The sequence below is a fragment of the Phoca vitulina genome, unplaced genomic scaffold (genome assembly GCF_004348235.1).
Source record: "Phoca vitulina isolate PV1807 unplaced genomic scaffold, GSC_HSeal_1.0 scaffold4, whole genome shotgun sequence".
In the NCBI taxonomy this organism is placed as follows: Eukaryota; Metazoa; Chordata; class Mammalia; order Carnivora; family Phocidae; genus Phoca; species Phoca vitulina.
The window spans coordinates 79,878,973-79,906,849 of record NW_022589707.1 but is presented as its reverse complement, the minus strand read 5'-3'; the positions used below and the strand labels follow the sequence as shown (position 1 = coordinate 79,906,849).

General features: G+C 39.9%; 1 protein-coding gene across 6 annotated transcripts in view; it reads left to right on the top strand.

Annotated features, from left to right (window-relative positions):
- The window catches only part of SRPK2 (SRSF protein kinase 2), a 244,718-nt gene that overhangs the window by 74,797 nt on the left and 142,044 nt on the right, over window positions 1–27,877 (top strand). The window contains exon 1 of one of the 6 annotated variants that reach the window (XM_032402339.1): window positions 23,204–23,475. The exons of 4 other annotated variants lie outside the window; for them this stretch is intronic. In XM_032402339.1, the coding sequence (XP_032258230.1) occupies window positions 23,438–23,475 (38 nt within the window). In that variant the 5' untranslated portion in view covers window positions 23,204–23,437. One more of the 6 variants, XM_032402338.1, reaches the window with a different exon arrangement.

The window sequence follows — 27,877 nt, the reverse complement described above, 5'->3', positions numbered from 1 at the left end:
AGTGTTCTGTTAGGTTCTGATTTTTTATTATTTTATTTTTATAACATTTATTTATATATTTATTTATTTGAGAGCGTGAGAGCACATGGGAGCCGGGGGAGGGGCAGAGGAAGAGGGAGAGAACTCCCCACTGAGCATGAAGCCCGACTCAAGGCTTGATCTCACGACCCCGAAATCATTACCTGAGCCGAAACCAAGAGTCTGATGCTCAACCGACTGAGCCACCCAGGCACCCCTAGTTTCTGATTTTTAAAAATTTGAGTAAAAATGAGAAGATAATACAAAAAAGAAGCAGTAGTAATGATTTAGTTGAAACATATTACAGAATATCATAGCACCAAATCTCAAATTTTAAAGATCAGAAAGTTGAGGCCCGACAAGTTTCGGCATCTCTCCCAAAGTTTACGGAACAATACAGACTGGGACTGAACCCAGGTCTTAGGACTCCCAAGTCCAGTGCTGGTTCTGGGAGGGTGTGCTCTCCTTGAGGTGCTGCAGATGTTGGGAGTAATGACAGCTGAGATTTACCTGTTGATTTGGTAATCTGTATTAGCAGCCTTTGTTGAGTGCATGCTCTATCAAGGGCTTTATGTTTGATTTAGGAGTTGAGAGAGGGAGGCCCTTGCCATCAAGGCCACAGGGAGGGATAAGGGAAGATGAGCCTTTTGCAAACATAAGAAGTGATAGACTTGATGGGGTGACCCCTGAGGTCTACTTCAACGCCTTCAGCGATCCTTTAGGAAACCAGTTGTAAGATCTCCCCCCACCTCTCGGGTAGAAACTGTGCAAGTGGGTTTTGGAGTGTGGGCCATGTGGGACGTGAGTTTCCTTAAAGTTAGGGATAGGATGGAAGAAAGTGTTAGTGTTTCAGTTAAAGTATTATTTGTTCTGCAGATAACAGATGTAAGGCTTTACTGTTCTGAGCATAGATACAGTTTTATCCAGATAGCAATTGACCTTATCTTTACAAGGTTCATTGTTCTTTTTTATTCTTAATTTCTGAAAAGTTAGTTTCCTCATTATCTTTTACAGAAAGGTTAATAAAATGTGGAATTCTCCAAACAGATGTTCTATTCTTCATCCTATCTATGTGCTGTATGGAAAATAATTCATTTAAAAAATTATGTGGATGGAAAAGAGGCTGTTCCCCTTTCTGAGATGGGGCAAAGCCCTTAGTTGAAAGGATTGTGGGAATTGAAGTATCGGGTTCTCCCGTCTGAACCCACTCAGCAGTAGTAAGAATGGGGACGTGAGAACAGTGGCCCCACCTCCATCCATGCCCTGCGGGAGGGGGTCACTGGAGGAACAAGGGCCTCTGGTCCCCGGGGCCTGCAGGAGAAGTCACGTCTTCAGGGGCAGCTGGTCTGGTTGGGTTCGGGCAAGCAGTCCTCTTAGAGCCAGGGCAGAGGTTGTGGGGACTGGCTGATGGTTCTTAAGTTCCAGTGGGCAGTGGGGGGAGGGGAGGCAAGGCTGGGAAATTAGGGCACATTAGTGGTGCTGGTGCCATGGGTAACTCGGGCTGACAGAACTGAGCAGCATCTGGGAATGGGGGTAAGCAGGGTTAGCTGAATGGGGGCTGTTGCTGGTTCTCTTGGTGGCCATGAGAGCCATGTGCTGGGAGGGTAAGTGCAGGCATCCTGGGGACAAGCTCTGCTGGGGGCTGGTCCGCACCTCCTCTCTCCCCTGCTGGCCCCAGGTGCAGTCACTTGGACCTGTTCTAGGCTGGGGATGGGCACCTTATTCTGAGCCAAACTATCCTGAAAACCTCTTTATTTGATAATTTTGTTTGCTTTTATAGACCCAGAAATACTATTATACTGTAGTAGTGGTTGAATTTTGTTGCTTACTTGTGTAATGGGGTTTTTAGCTTTTTAGTCCCCTCAAATGGCCTGCCAGAAATGCTAGCATGCAGAAGTGCCTGCCGTGAATACAGAGTGGTTGAGAAGGATCCCCCCCCCCCACTGCCAGCTATTTCCTAAACAAGCCTTTTTCTTTCAATCTTTGTGTATTGCTCATGGTGTTTCCTCTTCGTAGAATGTTGTTCTCTGCCTGAACCGTTGCTCAGCCTGCAACTAGGCCTCTGCGAGCTGCTGAGTGCCTTCTCTTGCTTTGTACTTGGACGTAGTCTGTTTTTACACTGCTCACCTTGTATTTTAGTGAGTTGATTATGTTGTTGTTGTCTGTATTAGTCTGTGCCCTCTTATTTACTCTTACATCCCTGGGCCAAATATAGGTGCCCAGAAAACATTTTCAAATAAATACTCTGATAAGGACCAGTACTTTTTTTCGCATTTTATTTTAATTCCAGTATAGTTAACACACAGTGTTATATTAGTTCCAGGTATACAATATTGTGGTTCAACAATTCCGTACGTCACCCTGTGCTCATCACAAGTGCACTCCTTAAGCCCCCTCACCCATTTAGCCCATCCCCCCCACCTCCCTCTGTCAGTCCTGTTTGTTCTCTATTGTTAAGAGTCTCTTTTTAACATTATTTATTTATTTATTTATTTATTTGAGAGAGAGCGCATGTATGTGCATGAGTTGGGGGGGGATGTGGGCAGAGGGAGAGGGAGAGAGAATCTTAAGCAGACTCCATGCCCAGCACAGATCCCAACTTGGGCTTCATCTCAAGACTCTGAGATCATGATAACAGCCGAAATCAAGAGTCGGACGCTTAACCAATTGAACTACCCAGGCGCCCCTATTGTTGAGTTTCTTATGGTTTGTTTCCCTCTCTCTTTTTCCCCCTGCCCATATGTTCATCTGTTTTGTTTCTTAAATTCCAAATTTTATGATATCTGTCTGTGACTGACTTATTTTGCTTAGCATAATATACTCTAGCTCCATCTACATTGTTGCAAATGTCAAGATTTCATTCTTTTTGATGGCTGAGTAATGTTTTGTTGTATATATACATATATATATATATACACCACGTCTTCTTTATCCATTCATCAGTTGATGAACATTTGGGCTCTTTACATAGTTTGGCTATTGTTGATAATGCTGCTATAAACATTGGCGTGCATGTACCCCTTCGAATCTGTATTCTTGTATCCTTTGGGTAAATACCTAGTAGTGTAATTGCTGGGTTGTATGGTAATTCTATTTTTAACTTTTTGAGGAACCTCCATACAGTTTTCCAGAGTGGCTGCAGCAGTTTGCATTCCCACCAGCAGTGTAGGAGGGTTCCCCTTTCTCTGCATCCTCAAAGGGCCAGAATTTTGGATTAGGCAGTAAAAATAAAGTAATTGATACCTTGCTCAACATACAAAAATTAACTCAAAATGGATTATAGGCTTAAATGTAAAACTACAAACAACTAGAAGAAAACATTTGGAAAAAATCTTTGTGACTTAAGTTAGGCAAAGACTTCTCAAGTAAACCCAAAGCATGATCCATTTAAAAAAAAAAGATAAATTGGACTTAAAGTCGTCTCCTCTTTGAAAGACATTCTTGGGGACTGTGTGGCTCAGTCCTTTAAGCGTCCGACTCTTGGTGTTGGTTTGGGTTGTGATCTCGGGGTCCTGGCATCAGGCCCCGAGTCAGGCTCTGTGCTTAGTGGGGAGTCTGCATGGATTCTCTCTCCCTCTGCCTCTACCCCCGTTTGTGCTCTCTCTCTCTCAATAAATAAATCTTAAAAAAAAGAAAAGAAAGAAAGACATTGTTAAGATAACAAAAAGAGAAGCCACAAACTGGTAGAAAATATTTACAATAATATATCTGATACAGGACTTTTCTAGAATATATAAAGAACTTTGCAAACTCAGGAAAAGACACAAAAAATGGGCAAAAGATCTGACGTTTCACTAAAGAAGATGTGTAGATGGCAAATAAGCACAGAAAAAGATGGCCATTTTATTAGTCATTAAGGAAATGTAAATTAAACTGAGATATCTCTGTACACTTTTTAAAATGGTTAGAATAGAAAGAAACCGACTATATGTAGTGCTGGTGAGGACATGGACCCAGTGGACCCTTCACACATCATACCATATGACTTACTCCTGGGTTTTACCCAAGTGAAATAAAAACTTATGTTCATATAAAAAGCTGTGAGATGGACATTGGGGAGGTTATGTGCTATGGTGAGTGCTGTGACTTGTGTAAGACTGTTGAATCACAGACCTGTACCCCTGAAACAAATAATACATTATATGTTAGTAAAAATAAATAAATTATAAAACAAAACAAAAAATCTGTGCAGTAATTTTGTAGTGGCCTTTTTTTTTTTTTTTTTTTTTAACAGTTGCCAAAAACGGTAACCATTCAGATTTCTCTCAACTGGTGAATGGAAAAACAAATGGTGGTATATCAGTACAATGGGCTATTGCTCAGCAATAAAAAGACATGGACTACTGATACCATTGCAACAAATGGATGAATCTAAAAGGTGTTAACGCTTAGGGGCTCCTGGGTGGCTCACTTGGTTAAGCAGCCGATTCTTGGTTTCGGCTCAGGTCATGATCTCAGGGTCTTGCGATTGAGCCCTGCATCTGGCTCCATGCTCTGCGGGGAGTCTCCTTGAGGATTTCTCTCTCTCTCCCTCTGCCCCTGCTTGCACTCTCTCTCTCTGTCTCAAGTATATAAATAAATAAATCTTAAAAAAAAATAAGAAAAAAGAAAAAAGGTTTTACGCTTAGTGAAAGAAGCCAGACTCAAAAGCCTGCAGACTGTACGCAATTGGATTTGTATAGGAAAAGGCAAAACAGGGCAGAAAGCAGATCTGCGGTTGCTAGGGGTTATGGGTAGGGAGGGGTTGGCTGGAGGGGCACATGGAGGAATTGTTCTGGGCCTGGAACTCTTCTTTATCTTGTCGGTGGGGTTGGTTACACAACTGTGTTTTGCACAGAACACGTAGAGAACTAAACACTAGAGGGTGAATTTTACAGTGTGTGAATTACACTTAATTAAAAATGAAAACCAGAGTTGATACAGGTGATTATCAAAAGTTTTGTTAACTCTCTTAAAGCTTGATAAAACTTCGCAGGTTTGGGGGCAATTTGCCAGAGTGTGATCACCTCTGAAGGCCTTTCAGGGGACTGTGGTAAGGGCCTCGGTATGCCTCATCTTTTGTCGAAGTGCACAACCAAGGAGGTAGGCTGTAGGATGTTGCCACATGTTACAGATGAGTGTGGTTTGAAAAATTGGCAAATGTTGAACAAGACAACATTAAATGTAGTTGATGGTGAAGGAAGATGTGGCAAGACACGGTAGATGCGTTGCATTCCAGCAGTGGTGACTCCCGTGTGGTGTGTGGAGCACGGCCTGTGCCGTTTCATTCTGTCAGTATAGCATTGAACTCCCTGTAAAATTAAAGATCTGTGATTGGCAGTTGGTTTGCTATTTCCAACAGTCCGTTGGTTTTTATGTTTTATTTCTAAAATAAGTTTATTTCATTTTGACAGTTCTATGACACCTGTGAGTTATTGCTCCTGAAGATTTCCTAGAGTACTGTCCGGTGAGTGTGAGGGGGGCTCAGTAAGTATTCTTAGTCTGTACATTTTTTGTTAGTTCATGGCACTTGAACCCCACGCCGTAAATGTTACCGTGAATCTGCCATAAAGATTGTGAGAGGCACTTTGTAGTAGCGGCTTCTGGAGCTGGGTTACCTGGCTCTGTCTCCCGGCTCTGCCGTGTATTAGCTGTGTGACCTTGGGCACAATTATTTAAGTTCTCTGTGCCTCTGTTTCCTCATTAGTAAGGGAGGGGAGGGTGATAATTACAGTACCAACTCCATGGAGGGTTTGTGTGGATTAACTAAGCTAATAAATGGGAAGCCCCCACAACAGGTAACATGTAGCTGTTAGCTGCTATTGTTGTTAGTATTATTCTTCTGTTGGTCATAAGCCTTCCTTATGTTTATATCCAAGAATGGCTATGATGCTCTTTCACCCTTTGGCTTCCTGAGATTGGATTTCTTTACTTTTTGCAAAGCCAGTGGACTTACCTCATATTTTCTTTCCTCTTGTTTCCCTGAAGTTCCTCTGTCTTATATACTTCATCGCATATTTGATTTTTGGTAAGTACGTTTGTTACATTTGGAATCTGTCTTCTAAAGACTCATTGCCTCAAGAAGTATGAGACCGAACTAAATGTATCTCTTAAATCGAGAGCAAGGGTATGTGGTTATAAATTGAGATTTGGAAACTTGGTAAATTTAGAGACTGAATACTATAAATCAAAAGAACTTGTTTGCTTCTTTGTGTACTATGTTACTTTTGTAAAATTGTGTCTTTTATACAGAGAAGTGCTCTCTCAGCACAGAGCTGATTGTGTTTGTCAGAGTATTTTGAAGGTACTTGTTAAAAAGCACTTGTGGAATGGTTTGTGGAATGGCTCAGAGGTTTCACAGAGTATTGTCCTCCTCAGACCCATTCTTTAGTAGGACAAAATAAGATTTGTCTTTTAAGCTTGATGATAGCAAACTAGTTTATTAGACCTTTCTTCTTGTGGGGTTCAGTTGGGTAGTACTCATTAGAGGTTCTCAAACTGCCAACTGATTCACTGGCAGTGATGATATCCTCTGTACTGAGAATCTGAGGTAACTTTTGCAGCCTCTCTCATTACCTGACTAAGGCTTCTTCACTGTGGAACCTGAACCATGACTCCCCATTTCCCCTCCTCAGCCCCTGGCAACCTCTGTTTTATTTTCTCTAGTAACTTACTTATTCTAGGTACTTCACGTAAGTGGAATTATGTTTGTCCTTTTCTGTTTGGCTTATTTCACTTAGCATGTTTTTAAGATTCATCCATGTTGTAGCATGTGTCACAATTTCCGTCTTTTTTTTATAACTGATTATTCCACAAATCCAATAATATAATTAAATAATACATTTAACCCAGTATCTCCAAAATCATATATCAAGATATAATCTGTGTAAAAATATTAATGGAATATTTTTCATTTTCTTTTTATGCTAAGCGCATCTCTGTGGGAGTAGCCACCTTTCAAGTGCCCAAGTGGCCAAATATAGCTAGTGATTTCTGTATTGGACAGTGTAGGTCTATAATAAAGGATGATTACTTAAAATTATTAAGCAGCACAGACCTTTTTTAAAAGAAAAATAATATTTGCTGAAAGACAATTTTAGAGAAGATTGTAGTCCTCAGCTACAGAAAAAGAGGATTTAAAAAAAGACAAAAGACTCAGGCATGGCTATTCTTTTGTTTCAAACTTCCCAAGGGTTAAGAGCCTTTAGAGGAAGAAATACCTAACTCTGAGTTTCTTTTCGCCAGAACCTTGATGAGTAGATGTAAAGAAAAGAACTCTTGACAGGATTTTTGATTCACACTGTCCTAAATACAGTGCTGGCAAACCATAGGTAATTAACATTTTGAGTAGAAAAATTTGAATATGAATAGAGCTGGAACAGAAATTTGCAGTGGGTGCCGTGGGGCTTGATGAAAAACTCCTGCCCAAACTCTGGATTTTTTCTTTTCCGTTCCCGTTCCTTGAACTTTGGGGATTGTGCCCGACGTATGTCACTGTCGGGAACAAGGCGCACACAGGGTTGCAGTCTGGAGGTGCCCCGTGGCAGCCTGTCCGCATGTGGCTCTGCTGTGTGCTACCCCCCCGGAGGGACTGGACCCGGCGTGCACCCTGGCTCCAGCACAGGCAGGCCCCAGGGAGTCCAGCATCTTGTGGATAGCCTAGCCTGGCTTGAAAAGATGAATCGGAGTAATGCATTCCCTGACGCAGGAATTTGGATTTCTGAACTGGAGAGATTAGGGCAGTTTGGTGGGGCCGCTGTGTTACTGGGGCTAGTAGTAGCACTGGCTTCAGAGTTTTAGTTACCTGGGGCCAAGTTCTGCATCTGCCACCAAATGGCTGGCTGGGTGACTTCAGACCTGTTACCTTACCTTTGCCCCTCCCTTACTCATCTACAAAATAGAGTGATGGTTGTATCTGCCTCATAGTGTTTTTGTGAAGATAAAGATACGTAATCCTTGCAAATTCAAGAGTTATCGTTGACATCATAATGCAGAACAAGGGTTATTGTTGCCACCATAATGTAGGAGAGCCTGGCATACTTTTATATTCCAGGTGCAAGCTGCAGATGCAGAGCTCATCACTTGGGAAAGAATGAAACGGATGCTCAAAGAGAAGCGGATGCACTGTGGCAATGGGACCCTCAAAAGAGAGTGGGCCTAGAACTGTTTTTATATGAGCCTTGAATGTGTAGGACCTGTAAACATTCAAGTGTTACAGATAGTTTAAAGAAAACTTAATGTACAGTGTGGGAAACTATCTATAGTTTACTCACCAGGTTAGAATGAGCCGATTGGAAGGGCACACATGTAGCCATTGTAAGGGACAACCAAGAAAAGCAATAAGAAGCTAAAAGGACTGTCCTAACCTGGAGCCTTGGTGCTGAAGAGACCGTTCAGAGGCCCTGAGAATATTCGAGTAGTACTTATAACAAAAGGCTCTGAGGTAGCCAAGAAACTTTATTTTTAAACCAGAAGTGAATGTTTCAATCCAGAATGGCTTAAATAAGGGTAAGACACATAATCTTTCAACTGTCATTAACACATGGTTATCCAGAATCACTCATTCCTCGAAGGCTGGGTGGCTGAGGTTCACTGTGTTCAGAGGAGGGAGAGCAGGGGAAGCTGGTTAAGAACTGGTGAAAAGTTAAAAACATTTAGAAATTATACAATCTTTCATGTATATAATACATGAAATACAAATGTGTTTTTTTGTTTTTTGCCCCTCCCCCCAAGAAAGGGAGGGGGGAGGGGCAGAGGCAGAGGGAGAGGGCGTGAGAGAATCTTAAGCAGAATCAGCACGGGGCCCACTTGGGACTCGATCTCACAACCCTGAGCTAAAATCAACAATCAGACGCTTAACCAGCTGAGCCACCCAGGCATCCCGTAAGTTTGAAGAATAATAAAATAGGCACCTGAATACCCGACTCTTGCAACTCAAGAAGTAGAATGCCATCAGTCCAAATATTTTCCCCCTTTCCCCTTTCTTTGTTGTTGGTCCAGCTTTCAGAGAATTAGGCTTTAGAAAAAGGAAAAAGCAGGTTACTTCAGATGAGTTAAAATACATTGGCTAGTATATTTCAGTATAATTGAGGAACCATTTTGTTATTAAAGTAGATAATGATATGACTGAAAGGAAGTTATATTTTTTATTTTTTATTTTTTTAAGATTTTATTTATTTATCAGAGAGAGAGAGACAGGGGCAGGCAGAGGGAGAAGCAGGCTCCTTGCTGAGCAAGGAGCCCGATGTGGGACTCCATCCCAGGACCCTGGGATCATGACCTGAGCCAAAGGCAGACGCTTAACCGACTGAGCCACTCAGGCGTCCCAGGAAGTTATATTTTTTAAAAAAGCAAGACTAGAATTTCTTAACCCTCTGTTCTTGAGCCGTTTTATACTTACCTCTTCATTGCGGTGGTTCTTTTCGTGGGAAGTGTTTCTTGCTATGTAATTGTGCTGGCACTTGACTCTAGTTTCTCAAGCACATGGCTTTCTCCTCTGCACCGTCTAAAAAAGAATGCAAATATTCCATGGCTGTGCTTACAAAATTGAGTTATCTTACCCCTCATCCATGGGGTTCTGCATTTCTTCTGTAGCGGTAGCCTATCTTTTATAGGCTCACTGCATCCACTGGTTGAAACTTGATCATTTTTGGACTGCTAAATTATACTTATATTTTTAGATACTTTCTTTTTGAATTCACCAATTTGTCTCAGCAATTTTATTTTGTTTTAAGAGCCTGTTCATGATAGAATTAGAAGGGACAGACTGAATTTAGTTTTTAAAGCTAGTTTTAAATGAAATTTGTACAACCTTCACAAGATTCCCTTTCTTATGATAGAACAGTGTCAGAAGAATTTCACTGTTTTTTTTTTTTTTTCCCCCTTCAGTATAACACTCTCAGGATTCCAGCAGAAATTGCTTTGATCTTGATTAAACTGTGAATTTTATTTGAAAGTGAAAATTGGCATTTTGGAGGCTATTTATAATGGTGTGATGGCATTCTTTTTGCAGAATGTCCATTTGAAAGCTGGGTAACCACAAAAGGGATTTATTTTAAATGGAATATCATTTGGCAACACTTAACATTATTTAAGAAAATTATTTTTAATTACACAAATAACACCTATAAAAAATTTAAGTGTAGGTAAAGGCAAAATGCTCTGACCACCATTTCCTCATTCCTCATTTCATCTGCAAAAGTAAAGAAGACCTTTTTCTAATCATTTTGGAATATACTCTTCCCATTTACATGTGTATATATATGTGTGTGTGTGTGTGTGTGTGTGTATACACACACACACACATAATATACGCACACATATGTACACCTGTGAAAATACACATCTATAATAAAGGTAGTACTATACTGTGTGTATTCTGTAAGCTGCAGTTTAAGTTTTGTAGATCATTCAATGCATGTAGATCTACCTTATTCTTTTCAAATGCAATGTATGATGAATGTACCATAGTTCATTTAACAATTGGGTTGTTATCCATTACTTGCTGTTGCATACAGAATTATGACGAGCATCTTTGTGTGATTCTCCCAGGCCACATGTGAATGTTTCTCTGGCTTAGATTTGGAAGAAGTGGAATTGCTGGATTGTTAACTATCTAGCATTGCCTATACTGAAGTCAATAAATAGAATATTGTTCGGCATGATTGGCCATTTGTGCTGTGAAATGAATTGTTTTTTTGTAATACTGTCATTTTAGTTAGATAAGGAGGACAGGGGCCAAGTGTAAAACCAGTGATTCTCAACACTGGCTGTGCATCACAATAACCTCTAGGACTTTTTCGGCATCATCACCCTGAGAGAGTGATTTAGTAGGTTTGCAAATAAGTGCAAATGGCCCTTAGGATGAAGAGGAAAATTAAATGCAAGAAGTACATCCTGAGACTTTCTTAGCGTGCCCAAGTTACCCAGTACTGGCTCAGGACCTAGTTCACCCCATAAAATGCAGTCAAAATATAGCCCAAAAATTTGTTTTTCTTTCAACTCTTACCCCACAAATGCTTAACACATAAATGATTATTTTTTAAGATTGACAGAGAGGAAGAGATTTTTTTAGGAGGAGGGGACAGCAAGATTATAAGCATGAAGTCTGAATAGGACTGCATTTGTAGGATTGTGTTATAGGTTTCATAAATATTATTAACATAAATGAGTGTTGAGCTTTTTTACTATGGAAAATTTTGAGAACATTCTAAATGGGCCACAGGTAGAGCATAATGGTTGAGGGCCCAGACACTGTGCAGAGGCCGCTACGGTTCAGATTCCCCCTCTACTAGCTCTGTGAACGGTGGCAAGTTACTGAGCCGTTCTGTATCAGTTTCCCTATCTGTAAAATGGGGATAATGATAATATTTATCTTACAGGGATATGAGAGTGTTAAGAGAGTTCTTATAGAAAGCAAGTAAAAGAGTTCCTGACACATTGTGATTGGTATGAAATGTTAGTGTTACTGTTGTTATTGTTGTTGCTAGTTACCACAGATACAATTATGAATCCTAATGTCTTAATCTTTAGGTATTGTTTCATGCTCAAAATATTTTTTTTCTAAGTGACTAGAAACCAGCAACTCGATACATGCCCAGAGATGGTAAGGGTGAAGAACTTGTACTCTGGAATACCGATTCAAGGTCACTTTGATGTAACAAAGCTAAGGTTTTCTGTGTCCTTGATACATTTAAGGCCCTTTTTGTTGATTTTTGCATACTAAAATGGAGAACTAGTTGAGGTTTTCTGTCTATGTAATTGGTAGGAAACCCCACAGACAAAAATAAAGCGGCTTGTGTTTGATTTGCTAAAGTATTTGTGGTACTTCATAACATTTTTGTAAAGCAACAAAGCCTTGGAAGTAGGTTTTACTATCCCTTGCTGCCGTTAAAGATTTTTGTCGACCGACATAAGGGACAACTGATGCTTGAGATGAGAATTTTAGGATTTACAAATGAGAGAGGTGATAATAGGCTAAGTTCCTGAGGGGCACTATGTGGGCGGACAGACACACGTTGAATTGTGGAGAATCGACAATCTCATAAATAGCTCCATGCAGTTGAATATTGTTTCCCCAGCATGACATAAGATGTTAAAAATTTGCTTTTCATTCTGATTCACCTGTTGGATCTCTTATTTTAGCTGTAGCTGTATCGTTGGTTATATTCTACCCTGTGGAAAAGCAGGACTTCTTTGTATGGCGTGTAAGATAACCCGCCAGGGTCTCCGGCTTTATTTCCTACCAGTACCTCCTTCACTCTCTTCAGTCACCAAAGCAACTCGGACGACCCACACGACAGGGATCTCTAAGCTTTGTTTGTGCCATTTTCCTGTTGGGAGTGGGCTTTTCTGCACCTGGCAGAGTCCTCCTAATGCTAGTAATAAAGGTCAGATGCCGCCTTTGGCCCTTCCCTCTGCCCAGACAGTCTGCTCATTTCATCCTTGCAGACTGCAAAGCACAGCGATGGAGCTAGGCTTGAGCTCCATTGTCCAGGTTCTGATGCTGGCTGAGCGACATACTAGCTCTGAAATCCTTTTTTTTTTTTTTTTTTTAAATTGAGATAAAATTCATAGGTTACCTTTTTCACCATTTTAAAGTTTACAAATCAGTGGCTTTTAGAATGTTTATAATCTTGTAAAGACATTGCCATTACCTCATTCCAGACCATTTTCATCATTCTAAAAAGAAACTCTTCGTGCATTAGCAGACACTCCCCATTTTCCCTCCCCCCGCCAGCCCTAGGGCTACTTACTGTCTCTCTATATTTCCCTGTTCTGGACATTTCATGTAAATGGAATCATGCAATATGTGTTTTGTGTCTGGCTTGTTTCACTCTCCATGTTTCAGGATTTATCCGTGTGGTAGCATGTATCATTAACTACATTTCTCTTACGTATGGATATACCACATTTCGTTTATCCGTTCATCAGCTGATGGATATATGGGTTGTTAACAGTTTTTGGATGTTATGAATAACACTTGTGTACACGTTTTTTTGTGAACAGTATGAACATATGTTTGCACTTCTCCTGGGTATATACTGAGGAGTGGAATTGTTAGGTCATGTGTAGTTACCTGTGGTTGAACTTTCTGAAGAACTGCCAGGTTGTTTTCCACAGTAGCTGTGCCGGTTAACATTCCACCAGCAGTACATGAAGCTTCCAGATTCTCCACATCCTTGTCAACACTTGTTGCTGTCTTTTTGATTAATCCAAAAGTGGGTATAAAATGATATTTCACTGTTTTTCTAATTTGCATTTCCCTGATGACAAATGACATTAACTTCTCATATGCTTATTGGCCATTTGTGTTTTTTCCTTGGACAAATGTCTGTTAGATCTTTTGCCCATTTTTAAATTGGGTTATTTTTTTTTTTTAATTGTTGAGTGTAAGAATTCTTTATATATTCAGGATTCTGGTTCTTTATCAGATATGTGACGTGCAAAATACTTACTCCCATTCTGTGGATTACCTTTTTTTTTCCTTGATAGTATTTTTTGATGCACAAAAGTTTGTAATTCTTAGGATGTTCAGTTTATCTATTCTTTTGTTTTTTGTACTTTTTGTGTCATGTTTAAGAAGCCAGCCTAATCCAAAATCATGAAGATTTACATCTATATTTCCTTTTAAGAGTTTTATAGTTTTAGCCTCTATATTTAGGTCTTTGATCCATTTGGGGCTAACTTTTGTATGTGCTGTGAGATAGGAATCCAACATTATTCTTTTGTATGTGTATATCCGGTTGTCTAGAACCATCTTTTCTTTTTTTCTAAATTTATTTATTTTAGAGAGAGAGAGTGAGAGAACGAGTGGGACGGACAGAGGGAGAGGGAGAGAGAGAATCCCAAGCCGACTCCGCACTGAGTGCAGAGCCCAACACAGAGCTCTGTCTCATTACCCTGAGATCACGATCTGAGCCAAAACCAAGAGTCAGACGCTTTTTTTTTTTTTTTGAAAGATTTTATTTATTTATTTGAGAGAGAATGAGAGAGAGAGAGAGCACATGAGAGGGGGGAGGGTCAGAGGGAGAAGCAGACTCCCTGCTGAGCAGGGAGCCCGATGCGGGACTCGATCCTAGGACTCCAGGATCATGACCTGAGCCAAAGGCAGTCGCTTAACCAGCTGAGCCACCCAGGCACCCAAGAATCAGACGCTTAACTGACTGAGCCACCCAGGCGCCCCTAGCACCATCTTTTGAAGAGACTGTGCTTTTCCCATCGAATGGCCTTGGCACTCTTGTTGAAAATCACTTGGCTGTAATGTGAGGGTTTATTTCTGGACTCTCATTCTATTCCATTGATCTATATGTCTTTTCTTTATGCCAGTTTCACACTGTTTTGATTACTGTAGCTTTGTAGTAAGTTTTGAAGTCGAGATGTGTGAGTCCTCCAGTTTTGTTCTTTTTCCAAGATTGTTTTGGCTATTCACGGTCCCTTGAATGTCCATATGAATTGAAGGGTCACCGTGCCCATTTCTGGGGGGAAAAAAGTCAGTTAGAATTCTGATAGGAATTGTGTAAATCTGTAGATCAATTTCAGGGAGGATGGCCATTTTAACAATGGTAAGTCTTCCAAGCCATGAACACAAGGTGTCTTTTCATTTAAGTCTTTAATTTCTTTCAACAATGTTTTGCATTTTCAGTGTGCAAGTCTCTCATTTCCTTGGTTAAATGTATTCCTAAGTATTCTTTTTGATTTTATTATAAATGGAATTGTTTAGCTCTGGAAGTTTTAGAAATTCTTAAAACTTTCAAGGCTTTAGTTTCTGTGCATGCAAAATGGAATTTATGTTGAGTACCTACTTCACCAGTTGTTGTGAGTTAATTCACATAAAGGGCTCAAGTAGGCCTGATGGTTCAAGCTAAATTGCGAACTCTCCGAGGAGTGGAATTTTGTCCTACATATTTTTGAGACACCTTCTTCCTCCCCCTGTTGAGGTAGCATTTAGTGCTGTGCCTGTTGGTACTGAGGGAATGTGGAAGGGTGGGAAAATTGTACTGCATCATCAATTTCAGTTCTTAAGTTGGAAAGTTAATGTGGATTGGGAGTTAGGGACTCTAATTCCTCCTTATACTTCATATTTTGATAGGGCTTCTTTTCTTATACATGTAAATAAGCCTTGTACAGTAATTTTACCACGTCTTAAGATAGTGAAGTTACTTTTCAAGATGGTTGAATGGACCTTGGTTTACTGAAGGAGTCAGAAAGCAAGAATTCATTGCCTTGGTGAACTCAAAGTCCTTTATATGCCAAAATTGTAAATGAAATTAAAATGTCTTAATTTATAACATTGTAAGCCACAGTATTAGAGAACCGAGTAGTTTCAGTTGTATATTAATATGTAGCATGAAAAGCAATCTTATAATTAGGATTATAAAATACTTCCTTTTTCTGAGTACTGTAATTTCTAAAATTTGTATATCAGAAAAATGTGTAAACGGTATTTATTTTATAAGTGTAAAACAGAGAAAGCTTTAAACTTGATCTCATGGTAAACAGAGCATTGGATCTCTCACCCTGAGTTTAACAGCTCAGTTATCTAAGAACTTGTGTTACTTCTTCTGTCTCCCGAACAGAGTCAGGGTAAGAGTGCCTTTGTTCTGTTTAGCAGCCGGGATTAACTATTAATGATACTCTGCTGTGGTGAGAAATGTGTAGACAGTTTTCAGGGATTAGTTCCATTACATTTCATTGCTGATAGAGGGAGGGCATTGATGGTGATGCTAAAAAAACTAAGCATTTATATTTTCACATTTTAGTGCATTTTTGTATTTAGTTGTCCTGAAATTCCTCAGTATCAGAAGAACAAAAACAATGGTAACAAATACTGTCTGATGCAATGTGAAGTCTGAACGTGCCCCTACAGTGTCAGGATGGGTGATCTGGGGTCTTGGGCTGGTGCCGACGCAGCCGGAGCCCCTGGCTCCTCTTCTCCCTGCCTCTTGCTTTGCAGGCTTCTGGGGGTAAGTGAGGATGGGAGTCCCTGTTTGAGGGGCTTGACCCACTTTTCTTGCTGCAACTTGAAAATCAGTAACAAACCTTTCCTTTTGTTTTTTATTTTTAATTATTTTTATTTTTATTTATTTATTTGACAGAGCGCGACAGAGAGAGGGAACACGGCAGGGGGAGGGGCAGAGGGAGAAGCAGGCTTCCCGCGAAGCACAGAGCCCGATACGGGGCTCCATCCCAGGACCCTGGGGTCATGACCTGAGCCGAAGGCAGTCGCTTAACGACTGAGCCACCCAGGCGCCCCTAAACCTTTCCTTTTAAACTAATGTTCCTTTTAGGTTATAAATTGCACTCAGGAATAATTTAAAAAGTGTGACAGAAGGAAAAATATTTCCTCTAGTAAGTGAAGTTTCTCATAAGTGGCAGCAGCAGCTACCGTAAAAGTTCAGACTGAAAACCTGACCAGCTGGAGACCACCTCCTCCTCCTTCAGTCCCTCCACCTCCCACCCCCGCCTCATTGTAGGGTTTGGAGGGAACACATTGTACTCCATTGGCACTGTACCATGTTCAGGAACACAAGTAATCCTGTTTGGGGATTATAGCCCGAGAAAATTTGATACTGGAAAAAGACTACTTTTAAGGAAGGGGGTGAAATTGGGACTTTTATCTTGAAAAATAAAATCAGGTTCAGAAAGTAAGCTTATTTATGAAAATTTGAATTGTAATGGAAAAATAAGTACTGAGTATTAGAATGAACAAAGAATGTATCAAGTGTTAATTGTTTTTGACATGTATTTTCATACTAAATTTTATATAATAACGTGATTGGATATCTTTTAATTTGTAATGCAGTTGTAATGAAGGACATTTTTGTAAACTATTGAAGAGTTTTATTATTTTCCCCATTAGTCACTGATAATCAAATAATTATCATTCTTGAGACACTTAGCATATTATTGTCCTTGTTGATTTTTCTCATCAGTTACTAACCTTCCTAACTCCTCCTGTGGCCTCATTTCTCAGTCGCTGTCCTCATTTGGGGTTCTAATATTTCATTAGTATCTTACACTAACTTTGTCAAATGTTGCATCTTGTGTTGCCTTTTTTCAGTTTTCACTTTGTTCTGGATTTGCATTCTATTTGAATTGTTGTTGGGACTGTGTGAGCATCAGTGAGAGAGAGAGAAAGAAGGGGGTTGATGGGTGGACATAGAGGCTAGGGATAACCAGGGACAGTTTGAATGGTCAGTTCATTAACGATTGTTTTTGTTAGCACAATTTTTGCTTTTCTGTGTGTTCTTATAACAGATGACTTGAATAATGAAGGCTGGGATAACAAGGACTCCATTTTTAGATTGGACCATCTTCATGGTGTTGGTCAGTTAATCACCAGCCTTCCTAGAGGTCTCGGAGAGCTTGCTTTACTCCTACCCCTTTATGAAGGGTCTCGTCCGTGTCCGTCTTTGAATTTTGAGACAGGAACTCAGTACTTGGTCCCAGATGGTAATATCAGGGATTGACACTTGAGCCAGAAAAGCTCCTGCAGGCCCAGTGTTTTGCATTTAAATGGGAGCCCCTTAAAGATACTTGCAGGCTTAAGTTGGAGACACCAAGAGAGAAGGCCTGTAGCATGCATCCTTCGGTAGTAGAATCTGTGAACATGTGAAAGAGGAGAAGCAGTTAATTGGTAGTGACAGGAGAAGTGGAATTAGGGTCACAGAGGTGTTGAATCACCAGAATGGTGAAGCATTAAGGTGGAGAGCAATCCTTCTGAGCACTTGGTAACAGGACTCTGAGTATCAAGAGCTGCCCTTCCTCTTGAACAAGATTCTCACTGTGAGGCCTATGGAGGCCTTTTTCTATTCTTAACTTCTAGATGTTTTCTGGCAGTATTACCCTATCACCTGAGGTAAACTGAGCACATACCTGTTTCTTGCAGCCTGAAATGGCTCCAAATATATATAAAGCATTAATTTTAAAAAAAAATCCTCCTTATTTATGTATACCCAAAATAAAATCAGCTTTGTGAATGATTATGTAAAGAATTTGGCAAGAGGAAGGAAGTTTAGTAAATCTGTTGGACTAACACCCATGGAAAAAGGATGTAGGTGTAAGAATTGAGGTAGAACTGTCTGCCCAGTTATGTCTTATTTAATTTCCATGTCCTAAAAGACAGGGTCCCATGTGAGCTCATGTTTGGTGTGTAGTGCTGCTGTAAAGGACGTGGGAGCATGTCATCTCCACGGCATCCCTGTGTTAGTCTCATGCTGCCGCTACTCTTAAGATCCAGGTGGATTCAGGGCTGCCCACTTTCCCTTCCAGGCTATCTGTTCTGTGGAGCGCATCCTTTATTGAACTTTGTTTTAATAGTACTTATCAGTAACTGCTCTTCCTGGTCTGGGTTCTTAGGGATGGGCTCAGCTCTGGACTCAGGGCCCTGCGTGTTCCATGAGTCTCCAGACTCATGTTATTAAGTGGAAAATGAAATATTAGAGATAGTAGGCCATTAACTGAAGAATTAAAAATATTCATCTTTACAAGGAATTTGAGTATCTTTTAAAGTGTAGGTATGAGAATAAAAGGTTTTTGTGAAGAAGGTCTATGGGTTGGATAGAAGAGAATGAGTGGGAGATCCTGGTGAATTGGTTTTTCCTTTTTGGTGTGTAAAGTGATGCGTAACAAGAGTATGATGTCATAGACTGACCAGTGGTTGTAATCAAGAAAGCCAAATAATAGTGATAATTTTAATTGATTGGAGATATGAGAAAGTAGAATTTAGAAGTTGATTTTACTTTATTTTTTTTTAAAGATTTTAGAGAGAGGGATAGCGAGAGAAAACACAAGTGGGGAGGAGAGGGAGAAGCAGGCTCCCCGCTAAGCAGGGAGCCCAACGCGGGGTTCGATCCCAGGACCCCGGGATCATGACCTGACCCGAAGGTAGACAGATGCTCAACAGCCTGAGCCACCCACGCATCCCGAAGCTGATTTTAAAGAAAGCTGAATATTCTGCTTGGGTTGCTAGTCCTTGGAAATTTAGCTGTAGCTCTCAGAGACGGTAGTCTTTTGGAGAAGGTGAAGAGTGTTCTTGCTACCAGTTGTTTATCTTTTAACTCTCCAATTTCTTCTTCATAAATTCAGATGGTTCAGCTAGGTGATGATCTCTGAGGATTCTTCTAACTCTGCAGTTGTTTGAACCTCTAGTCAGGTACTGTATCTGGAAATGTATATTTAAGAATAAGGAAACTAAGTTAGGTAGATTGTAACTTTGACTAGAATAGGCTAAGAAAACCATCAAAGACTCAATAAGTAAGTGTGAATTGAAGTGAAATGTCAGTTCCCCTTCCCTAAGGAAGTTGTGGTCTCAGGGGTATCAGACAAATAGTGTATGTATTTTAGTAATTCTCTAGTGCAAGTGTATGTGATCTGCAGAGGGGCAGAGGAGGTGAAGTGTATTCTGTCTGGGACGCTGTCAGAGGGGAGGTAGCGCTTGGGCTGAGATTAGAAAAGGGAGTTGGGTGTGCAAGGGAAGCAAACTGGGCACTGGCATCCCAGGGAAGGAAACTGCGTAAGAAAAGACTTGGCGGTGTGAGAAAGCATGGTGTGTTCGGGGAAGCGCAGAGTAGCGCTCAGTGGTCCTAGAACATAAAATAGATTGAAAAGGGTGAGTGGTGCTAATGATACTCCAGATGAGACAGGGATGCTGGTCTGGGATCCTTCAGAAATTCCTGGCTCAGAAGGGCAACGCTGCTGCTGTTCAGGGAGACCCTGGACTGAGAAGTTGATGAGGTCATCAGCCTTAGATGTTGCATTCAAGGCGTGTCGGGACCATGTACATAGGCGAAGATGTCTGCTGGGGGTGGAAGGACATGGAGTTCTGGGTTGCAGGAGAAAATACTGGGCTCGAAATTCATGTTTAGTCATCATCAGTGTCCTTTAGTTGTGGATGTCAAGGGAATAGATGGAAGAGTCAGTGAATGAAAAGAGGGTCATACAAGAGAAGTATGACTAACATGTGAGGTCTGAGTGAAAAAAGATGATACAGCAAAGCACGTAGAGTTAGGAGGAGAATCATAAGAACACAAAAGGATTAGAAAAACAAGAAACTTTTGTTGTCCCATAATGTTACTTAGAAATTAAAACAAAATTATGACAAAAAATATCAACCATAATTTTGAATACGCTTATTCCAACTACATAGGAACCACTTGTTCGTTTTCTTTGTGAAATAAAGAAGTGTAGCCTTCGTACTCACTGGCCTGAATGAATAAATGGAGACTGTGGTTGGTTGAATAAATATGTATTTATGGGGTTGTAAGATTGCTGCTTTGGAAGAACTGAGGAGTGGTGGTGAAGAGAGTAATTTAGAATTGTGGGGGTGGGGGGCATAAGGTTTTCAAATGTAACTATAAAAGCAGACTGGATCTCTACATCAATTCATAGACTGAAATACCTTCTAAAAGGGTCCAAGATTTACATGCTAAATAAAATTATAAAGTGTATTAGAAGAAAATGGGGTGATTTAAAAAATTTGGTGTGGGGAAAGTCTAAATATAACAGGAAGACCATCATTCATTAAGGAAAAGATTGGTGGACTTAATTGCAAAAAATAAAATAAAGTATAGGGTCCTACATACTGTGAATGAAACAGAAGAACAACCAGCTGATTTGTAGTGTGTGTAAGAGAGCATCCTAAGTGTGGTCATGATAGAGGACTCAAGCGATCAGAGGTTCAGGAGGCTGAAGTCCTTAGCCAAGGGTTTTTGGAATTCCTATCTGTCAATGTGAACATCACATGGCAGGGATTGTGGTGGAATGGCTTCTAGAGTTCTTAATGAATGTGGGGAGTAATCAGACCGTGGCTGGTATTGGTAAGGAGGAGTGGGTAGTAGAATAGATGGGATACACGGGCCTCAGAGTATACAATATTAACATAGTATTTATGAACATTCCTAAACGTTTTAGTCCTTCGGGAGCTAGAAACAAATCTGAGGGTTTGAAGAAAATGTGAAAATGATGGTAGAAACCTGTCCATGTATTATTGGACACCATTTTGGTTTGGAGCTCTCAAAGCTTTAACTTTCGTTTCTGATGTTTATACACTTCCTAAGAGCTGTGCAGTTTAAACTTGGGGTCTTTTTTTTTTTTTTTTTTAAGATTTTATTTATTTGAGAGAGAGAGAGTGAGAGATAATGTGAGGGGGAGGGAGAGGGACAAGCGCTGAGCACAGAGACTGACACTGGGTTTGATCGCACAACCCTGAGACCATGACCCAGCCCAAGTTGAAACCAAGAGTCAGACGCTTAACTGACTGAGCCACCCAGGCGCCCTTAAACTTGGGGTCTTTCAGCTTACGTGCACAGATAATCTATACACCGAAGTGCGAATTTTTTGTCTTTTTGAAATGAACAATTACCACAATGAAGGATTCAAGTGTAACCTCATTTCTGACTTGGCTAGTTGATAAACTTGAGAATAACTCTCTAGATGGGGAGGCCGAGATACAGATTAAACTTCCATATATAATCAAACTATAGTGATAAAAAGGTATATGTTGAGCTTGGTGTAGTAAGAGGGAGAAGGTGGATCAAAACTGGAAAAGCTGTTTAAGATAGGACAGACCTACTGTACCTCATTAATTAATTCGGCAAATATTCGTTGAGGATCACTGTCCTTTGCTAGGCACTCCCTAGCAGTAGACACGGAGGGCTGACTAGTCTGGCACGACCCTACATCTGCATGACTGTCATGGAATACTGTATTTCGTTAAATCATCACAGTGGCCCTTTACGAGCCATTATTATCCCCATTTTATAGGAGAGGAGATAGAGGCTTTTAGAAAGTCCAATTTCCCAAAGGTCACGTGGCTATTAAAAATGTTAGAGGAGGCTGCCTTCAGATCCATGGCTGTGGGCGGCCAAGCCTGAGCTCCTAAACACTGCGCTCTTTTGAAACCTGCGGGAGGGGCATCACTGAGCATTTACTATGGCACCTGGTGCCAGATTCTGTTAATCCACGCAGGAGTCCTCAAGGTAAGTTTCATTATCATCATCTCCATTTAACCACTGTGCGGTGTGCTCTCCCCGGTGGTTAGGTAGTTTGGCCTTAGCCTGTGGCAGATTCTGTTCTCTCATCAGGTGTTTGTGCCAGTTTCATATAGTGCCCGTTGGATCAAGTTGGGAGCTTAAACAATTTGGAAAATCCCTTATTTTAACAACATTGAAAGGCTATTTCTGAACAGGTCCACCCTATTTTAGGCAACTAATTTTTATTCCCTTTTCCTTTTCTATCTTTTCATATTCCTTTGATTTCTGTAATCGAGATTCTTAAAAATTAAGATTTGTTTTACCCCTAAGAAAACAACCCCGAAACTATTGAGGTCTACTTTGAAATCCTGAGACTGCCTGTGAGTAGTATTTCAGTGGCCAGGTGTTTTATTTTTGCAATGTGAACTTTTTATTATGCATAGAAAGCACATTTACGAATAGGAAGACAGCTTTGCATGTGAAATAGTCTGGGTAATGGGACCATGTCACTTTTACTCACATAAAATTATGTGCTTTTAGGTTAGTCATTGGTATTTTTAAAGGAAATGTGTTAGAGTTGTTTTTTTTTTCCTTTCCCCCCTGCGTTTTATTTTTTACCTCTCCTTCCCTTTTAGTCTGGTATCTTTTTTTCCCCCCAAATACGTATCAGCAATTCTCTTTTAATTAAATTGAGTTGGCGCTTCCATTTCTGTTGCAGATGGTATTGTCAGTCCTTTCCTAAAAGGACAAGTATATTATCTGCTCGGTAACTGGGTGTTGCTGTTCACTTGTGCTGTACTGTGAAGGAGGAGGGGAGAATTAAGGTGTAAAATCGAAGTCTTTTTCTAAAGGAGTTAGGGACTAGGTGTTAAACAGATTCTTCAATTAGAGACAACTGAGAAATCATAACAAAGGTTAAAAAAAAATTTCAATCTATAAATTGGGGTTCTGGTTTAATATTTCATTCTTAAGTGACAAAAATGATTCACTGAGCCATATTTTTTAGGGCTGGTGAAACGCAAGTAGCCAAGGGTTGCACATCTGTTCTTTTCAGCTCATACCTTTATTACCCAGGTTTCTCGGATGATCTAGGGTATCGAATGCAGTGGTGAGCATTTCTTGTTTGTATTTTAATTTGCTGCATTTGAAATCTTCCGGTAGAGCCCTGCTAGTTCTACCTTAAAAAAGAAAACACCCCTCTGCTTAAAAGAAATGGTACTTCCTGCTTTCATAAACAGTCATGTGCATAGTTTAGCAAGGCCTGGTGCCTCTGGAGCTTTTTCCCTTTATAGCACCATCGAATCCCAGTCCTAACAGAAGTACTGCGAATCTTGTGGCCTCTTTTTGAACAAAAGGGATCAGAGAGGAAAAATCTGTTGATATAAAGCTTGAAAGCAAGGGCAGGCAATCTTGGTTGTGAATATTTTCTGATTTTTCCAGAAATCAAGCAGAAGATTGAGCTGCTGATGTCAGTTAACTCTGAGAAGTCGTCCTCTTCAGAAAGGTACAGCTACATCTCTTGCATGAACAATTAATGGTGTAGCATTGCTAAGAAACAAACCAGGACGTATTTTTTTCTTGCCAAGTTTGCTGTATAATGCATTGTACTGCATGCTGGTCATTGTGCTGTATTGAAGATGTGTTTTTGGGCAGGCTGTTCTGCTTTTACAAAGGGTAATTGATTTTTTAAAAAATAGTGAAGCCGAATCAGCTGCAGCACGCACGCCGTAGCCCAGCAGAGCGCTAGTTCATGTGTGACAGCTGTTGAAGGCTTTAAAAAATAATTTACTGAGCTGCAAAACAAAAATTGTGCTTTCTTTAAGGAAATATTGGTATTAGATTTTCTTCCTGTATTTTGAGGCTGTTGCTGCAAAATTACCAACATTATTTGTAAGATTTAGGTTAAAAATACTTGGCTTTTGGTTGTCATAAATATTTTCTTACGTGGAAAGGGAGTGCCATTTGTAAATAGCTCAGGAATTGCAAACCCACAGATTAGTCACATTCTGAAAGAGAGATATGATGCTCCTTCAAGTCTGTGCTAGGGAATGGAACAGTCGCTGCATGCAGTAATGGTTCGTGCCTGCAGGTAAGCACAAAATGACTCAGAAGTGTTTTTAAAGCAATTATTTTATCTGTCAATCAAATGATTATACCTGTAAGGAGGTATTTCCTTAAAATGGCTATTTTACTTAATAAAGGGAATTGATATTTTTATCTCAAGCCAGAAATGAGGCTATATAGTTGCCCATTTTGATATGTAAATATTGTGTTCACTTCTGTTTGCCAAAATTGTGTATACTACATAATGTTTTAAATTGAGGTTCTTGGGCATACAGTTGATGCTTACCTTTATCTTGGTTACCTAATAGTTTATGTTGGTATTTTGTTTTGAAGGTGTGTTGATTTGTCTCGCCTGTGGCTAGTTTTCAGGTTATCTTTTTTGTTCACAGATTTAATATTTAGGAAAATATTATGGAGACATGATTTAGTAGTTGCGGAATGATAGAGGAAAAGCACTGGGGAAAAAATGAGGTGAAGAACTTACCCTGGTAAAAAGGATTTATTTAATTCAAGTACACTAGTGTATGGAGGACGTGATCTGATGGCAAAATGATGACATTAAATCGATTTATTAGTGTAATTAGGTGAAAGGCTCCTGGCTGTAATTTAGAGCATTACAGATCAGACGTTAACTACTTTCTTTAGAAACTGAAAATAGAAAAATTTATTCACATTTGTGTTTATTTCTATGTAGTTTCTAACTCCCAGTTTGTGGCTAGCCGTCCGATTTTGAACACTCTGTTTGCTGAGATGAAAAACAATCTAGACCCTTGTGAGTGTTCTGCCAGTAAAATGGTGGTGATGGGAAGGGGAGAGGGTGGTGGTGTAAATAGTGAGTGGTCCGGGGGCCAACTGTCATGTTGGAGTTTGGTTACCAGGAAGAGCATTCTCAATGGGATGGCGGCAATAATTATGTCAGCTCTTTTGAGTAGCATGAATTCTCTATTGATAAATTGAAGGTTGGGCAGAATGGATGAATATTAGCGAGAAACAAGTTAGGAATGAATGAGGTTTCTCTGGTTAAAATAGATTCTTCTAAGGAAAGATTCTAAAATATTTTGGTGATTACATTTATTTATTATTGTTGTTGTTATTTATTTTTTAAATCTTTTTACCCAAGCTCTTGTAGTTAAATTTGATGGAAAGGAAGGTTGCATGTGGTTATGGTTTTAAAGTTTAGAAATCAGCCACTATGCTTGTGACAGCTTTATACAGTTTTACCAGAGCTTGCTTGCTTTGTTTGTTATTCTTTTGGGGGTGCTTAGACATATATATGGCTTTTGTGATATGCTGACTTCATGGGTGATAAATGTAGTTTATGGGTCAGCCAACACTTTGCAAACACAAGTTGTTTCATTAATGTGTATATATTAAAAATAGAAATTACTCCTTTTTTCTTCTCTTTTTTAAAGGCATACAATAATGAGTAGTCAAATCTTTTGTCTTTTTAATGTGTTTGAAAAAACTTGAGAAACAAGAATATGAAGTTAAAAAAAAATTCATGGCCTAGTAATGCTATATCCTGCCCATGAATGTAATAGCTTGTAGGATCATGTAACATTACATCACATCCTTCAATTCCTTGTTCACCAGTTACTTAAATTTTTAAAGTCTTAGGTTTTTTTTTTTTTTTTAATTTAGCTGTTTGAGTGTTTGAGTCATGGCCTTAAGTCTTGAAGCTATTTGGAATTTACATATGGTCAGTATTCCTTTTTTTTTGGTAAAAATGATAAAGAAATCCTGTCTTTTTTAAAAAAAATTTTTTATTAACGTATAATGTATTATTTGTTTCAGGGGTACAGGTCTGTGATTCAACAGTCTTACACAATTCACAGCACTCACCATAGCACCTACCCTCCCTAATGTCCATCACCCAGCCACCCCAACCCTCCCACCCCCCACCACTCCAGCAAGCCTCAGTTTGTTTCCTGAGATTAAGAGTCTCTACGGTTTGTCCCCCTCTCTGGTTTTGTCTTGAGAAATCCTGTCTTCTCTAAAAGAAGGGAGAAGCTACTTGTTTGCAAGAAACCAAAACTTACCATTTTCCGCAATTGATTTTGTTCACTGTCTGCAGCATAGAATGATCTTTTGATATTTCAGGACATCCAGTGGAGAAGCAACATTGCTAAGTACAAAATATAATAGATATAAACAGTGATGTGATATTCCTAATAATTCTTCCACCTCATATTTTTAACCGAAGGCTTCATGGGAGTTGCTAGTCCTGTGTGATGGCTAGTGTTGGCTCAATTAATTCTTACTCAGTTTTGTGAAATGGGAGAAACAGAACAAAAAATAACGCTAATTCACTTTTGTAGACTTAGGATCCTTCATTAAGAAATAAATCTGATTTGAAGCAATATATGGAATTTTGAAGGTGGTTTTGGAGCCTAAATTAGAAAATATGTTTTCTTTACAGATCTCAATAACACCTTGAAATTTAAGGTTATATTTTTACCTTTAACAGAATAGTGGAGGCCCATTGAATGTTACTTTGTTTTGTTTTGTTTTTAAGATTTTATTTATTTATTTGACAGAGAGAGAGACAGCGAGAGAGGGAACATAAGCAGGGGGAGTGGGAGAGGGAGAAGCAGGCTTCCCGCAGAGCAGGGAGCCTAGTGCGGGGCTCCATCCCAGGACCCTGGGATCATGACCTGAGTTGAAGGCAGAGGCTTAACAACTGAGCCACCCAGGCGCCCCCCATTGAATGTTATTTTGTAGGGGAGGTATGGAGTCCTGTTCAGAAAGCCTGACTCATAGGATGAAATGCAGCGGGGTGACAGAAAGTTATAGTTCTATTTTTTGGTTTTATACTCTGGAGAAAGGGGAAAATGTTAATCAATTTTTAAATTAAGGACAGAGAACATTATTGAATGAATTAAAAAAACAACAACAACAAACCACATGATACCTGATTTGTATGTTATTGCCAGTTGAGAGGAACACATTATCAGTTGCAAGGGGGCCCCCTTCTGCAGATTTTAGGAGCAGATCTTACTATGAGTATCTGCTCTTTAATTGCTGCCTGTTGAATGAATGAATGTATTCATCTTAAATATGGTAGTGAGAGGACCAGTCGCAGGTTTACTTCCTTACCTACCCCTGTTTAATGAAAAAAAGAAAGCTGTGAACATTTATTTGATATAAAAATTAGGTTTTCAAGGTTTTGTTTCTTCTTGACTTTTCTTAGCCATGACACTTCTGGGATTTGGAAACTTATGGGGTGGAGTGGGTGGGGAAGAGGAGGAAAAGGAGTAGTAATCATGATAATAGCTAGCAAAAAGGTAGTAATCATTTATTAAACAGTTCCAAATACGAGTTCTAAGTGAGGAGGGGAGGGGAGGAGGCAGGGTGGTGTGGGGGAGAGAGAAAGAGAGAGAGGGTGGGAGGGAGGGAGGGAGGCAAGGATTGCCTGTGGGGAGGACTCTGACACATCATCCCCTAAAGATCCTCAGTGAGCAGAAGGAACTTTGCTCTATTAAAATTTTTGTCAAACTGTATTGCTACTTCTTCAGTGAACTCATGAACAAAATTGGACAATTCTTAATCAGTAAAGAAGAGTTGAGCCCAGGGTGCTCAGAGTGAGGATTCCCATTCTTTACATGCGGACTCCTGGGAGGGCTGAGGAGTTTGTGAGCGGAAGGTCCTAAGGAGCTGGGGACCTGAATTCACACAAAGCTTTGCGCACATCTGCTCTTGTCAAATGTAAATGTTGTTGTAATTAATAAAGGTCACAGTCAGTGAAGTTACCCAAATAGCAGTGCCTACTAGGTTTGCATTTTCTCGGGGACCAGATACCAAAAGGATCATTTCGTGTGTGTGTGTGTGTGTGTGTGTGTGTG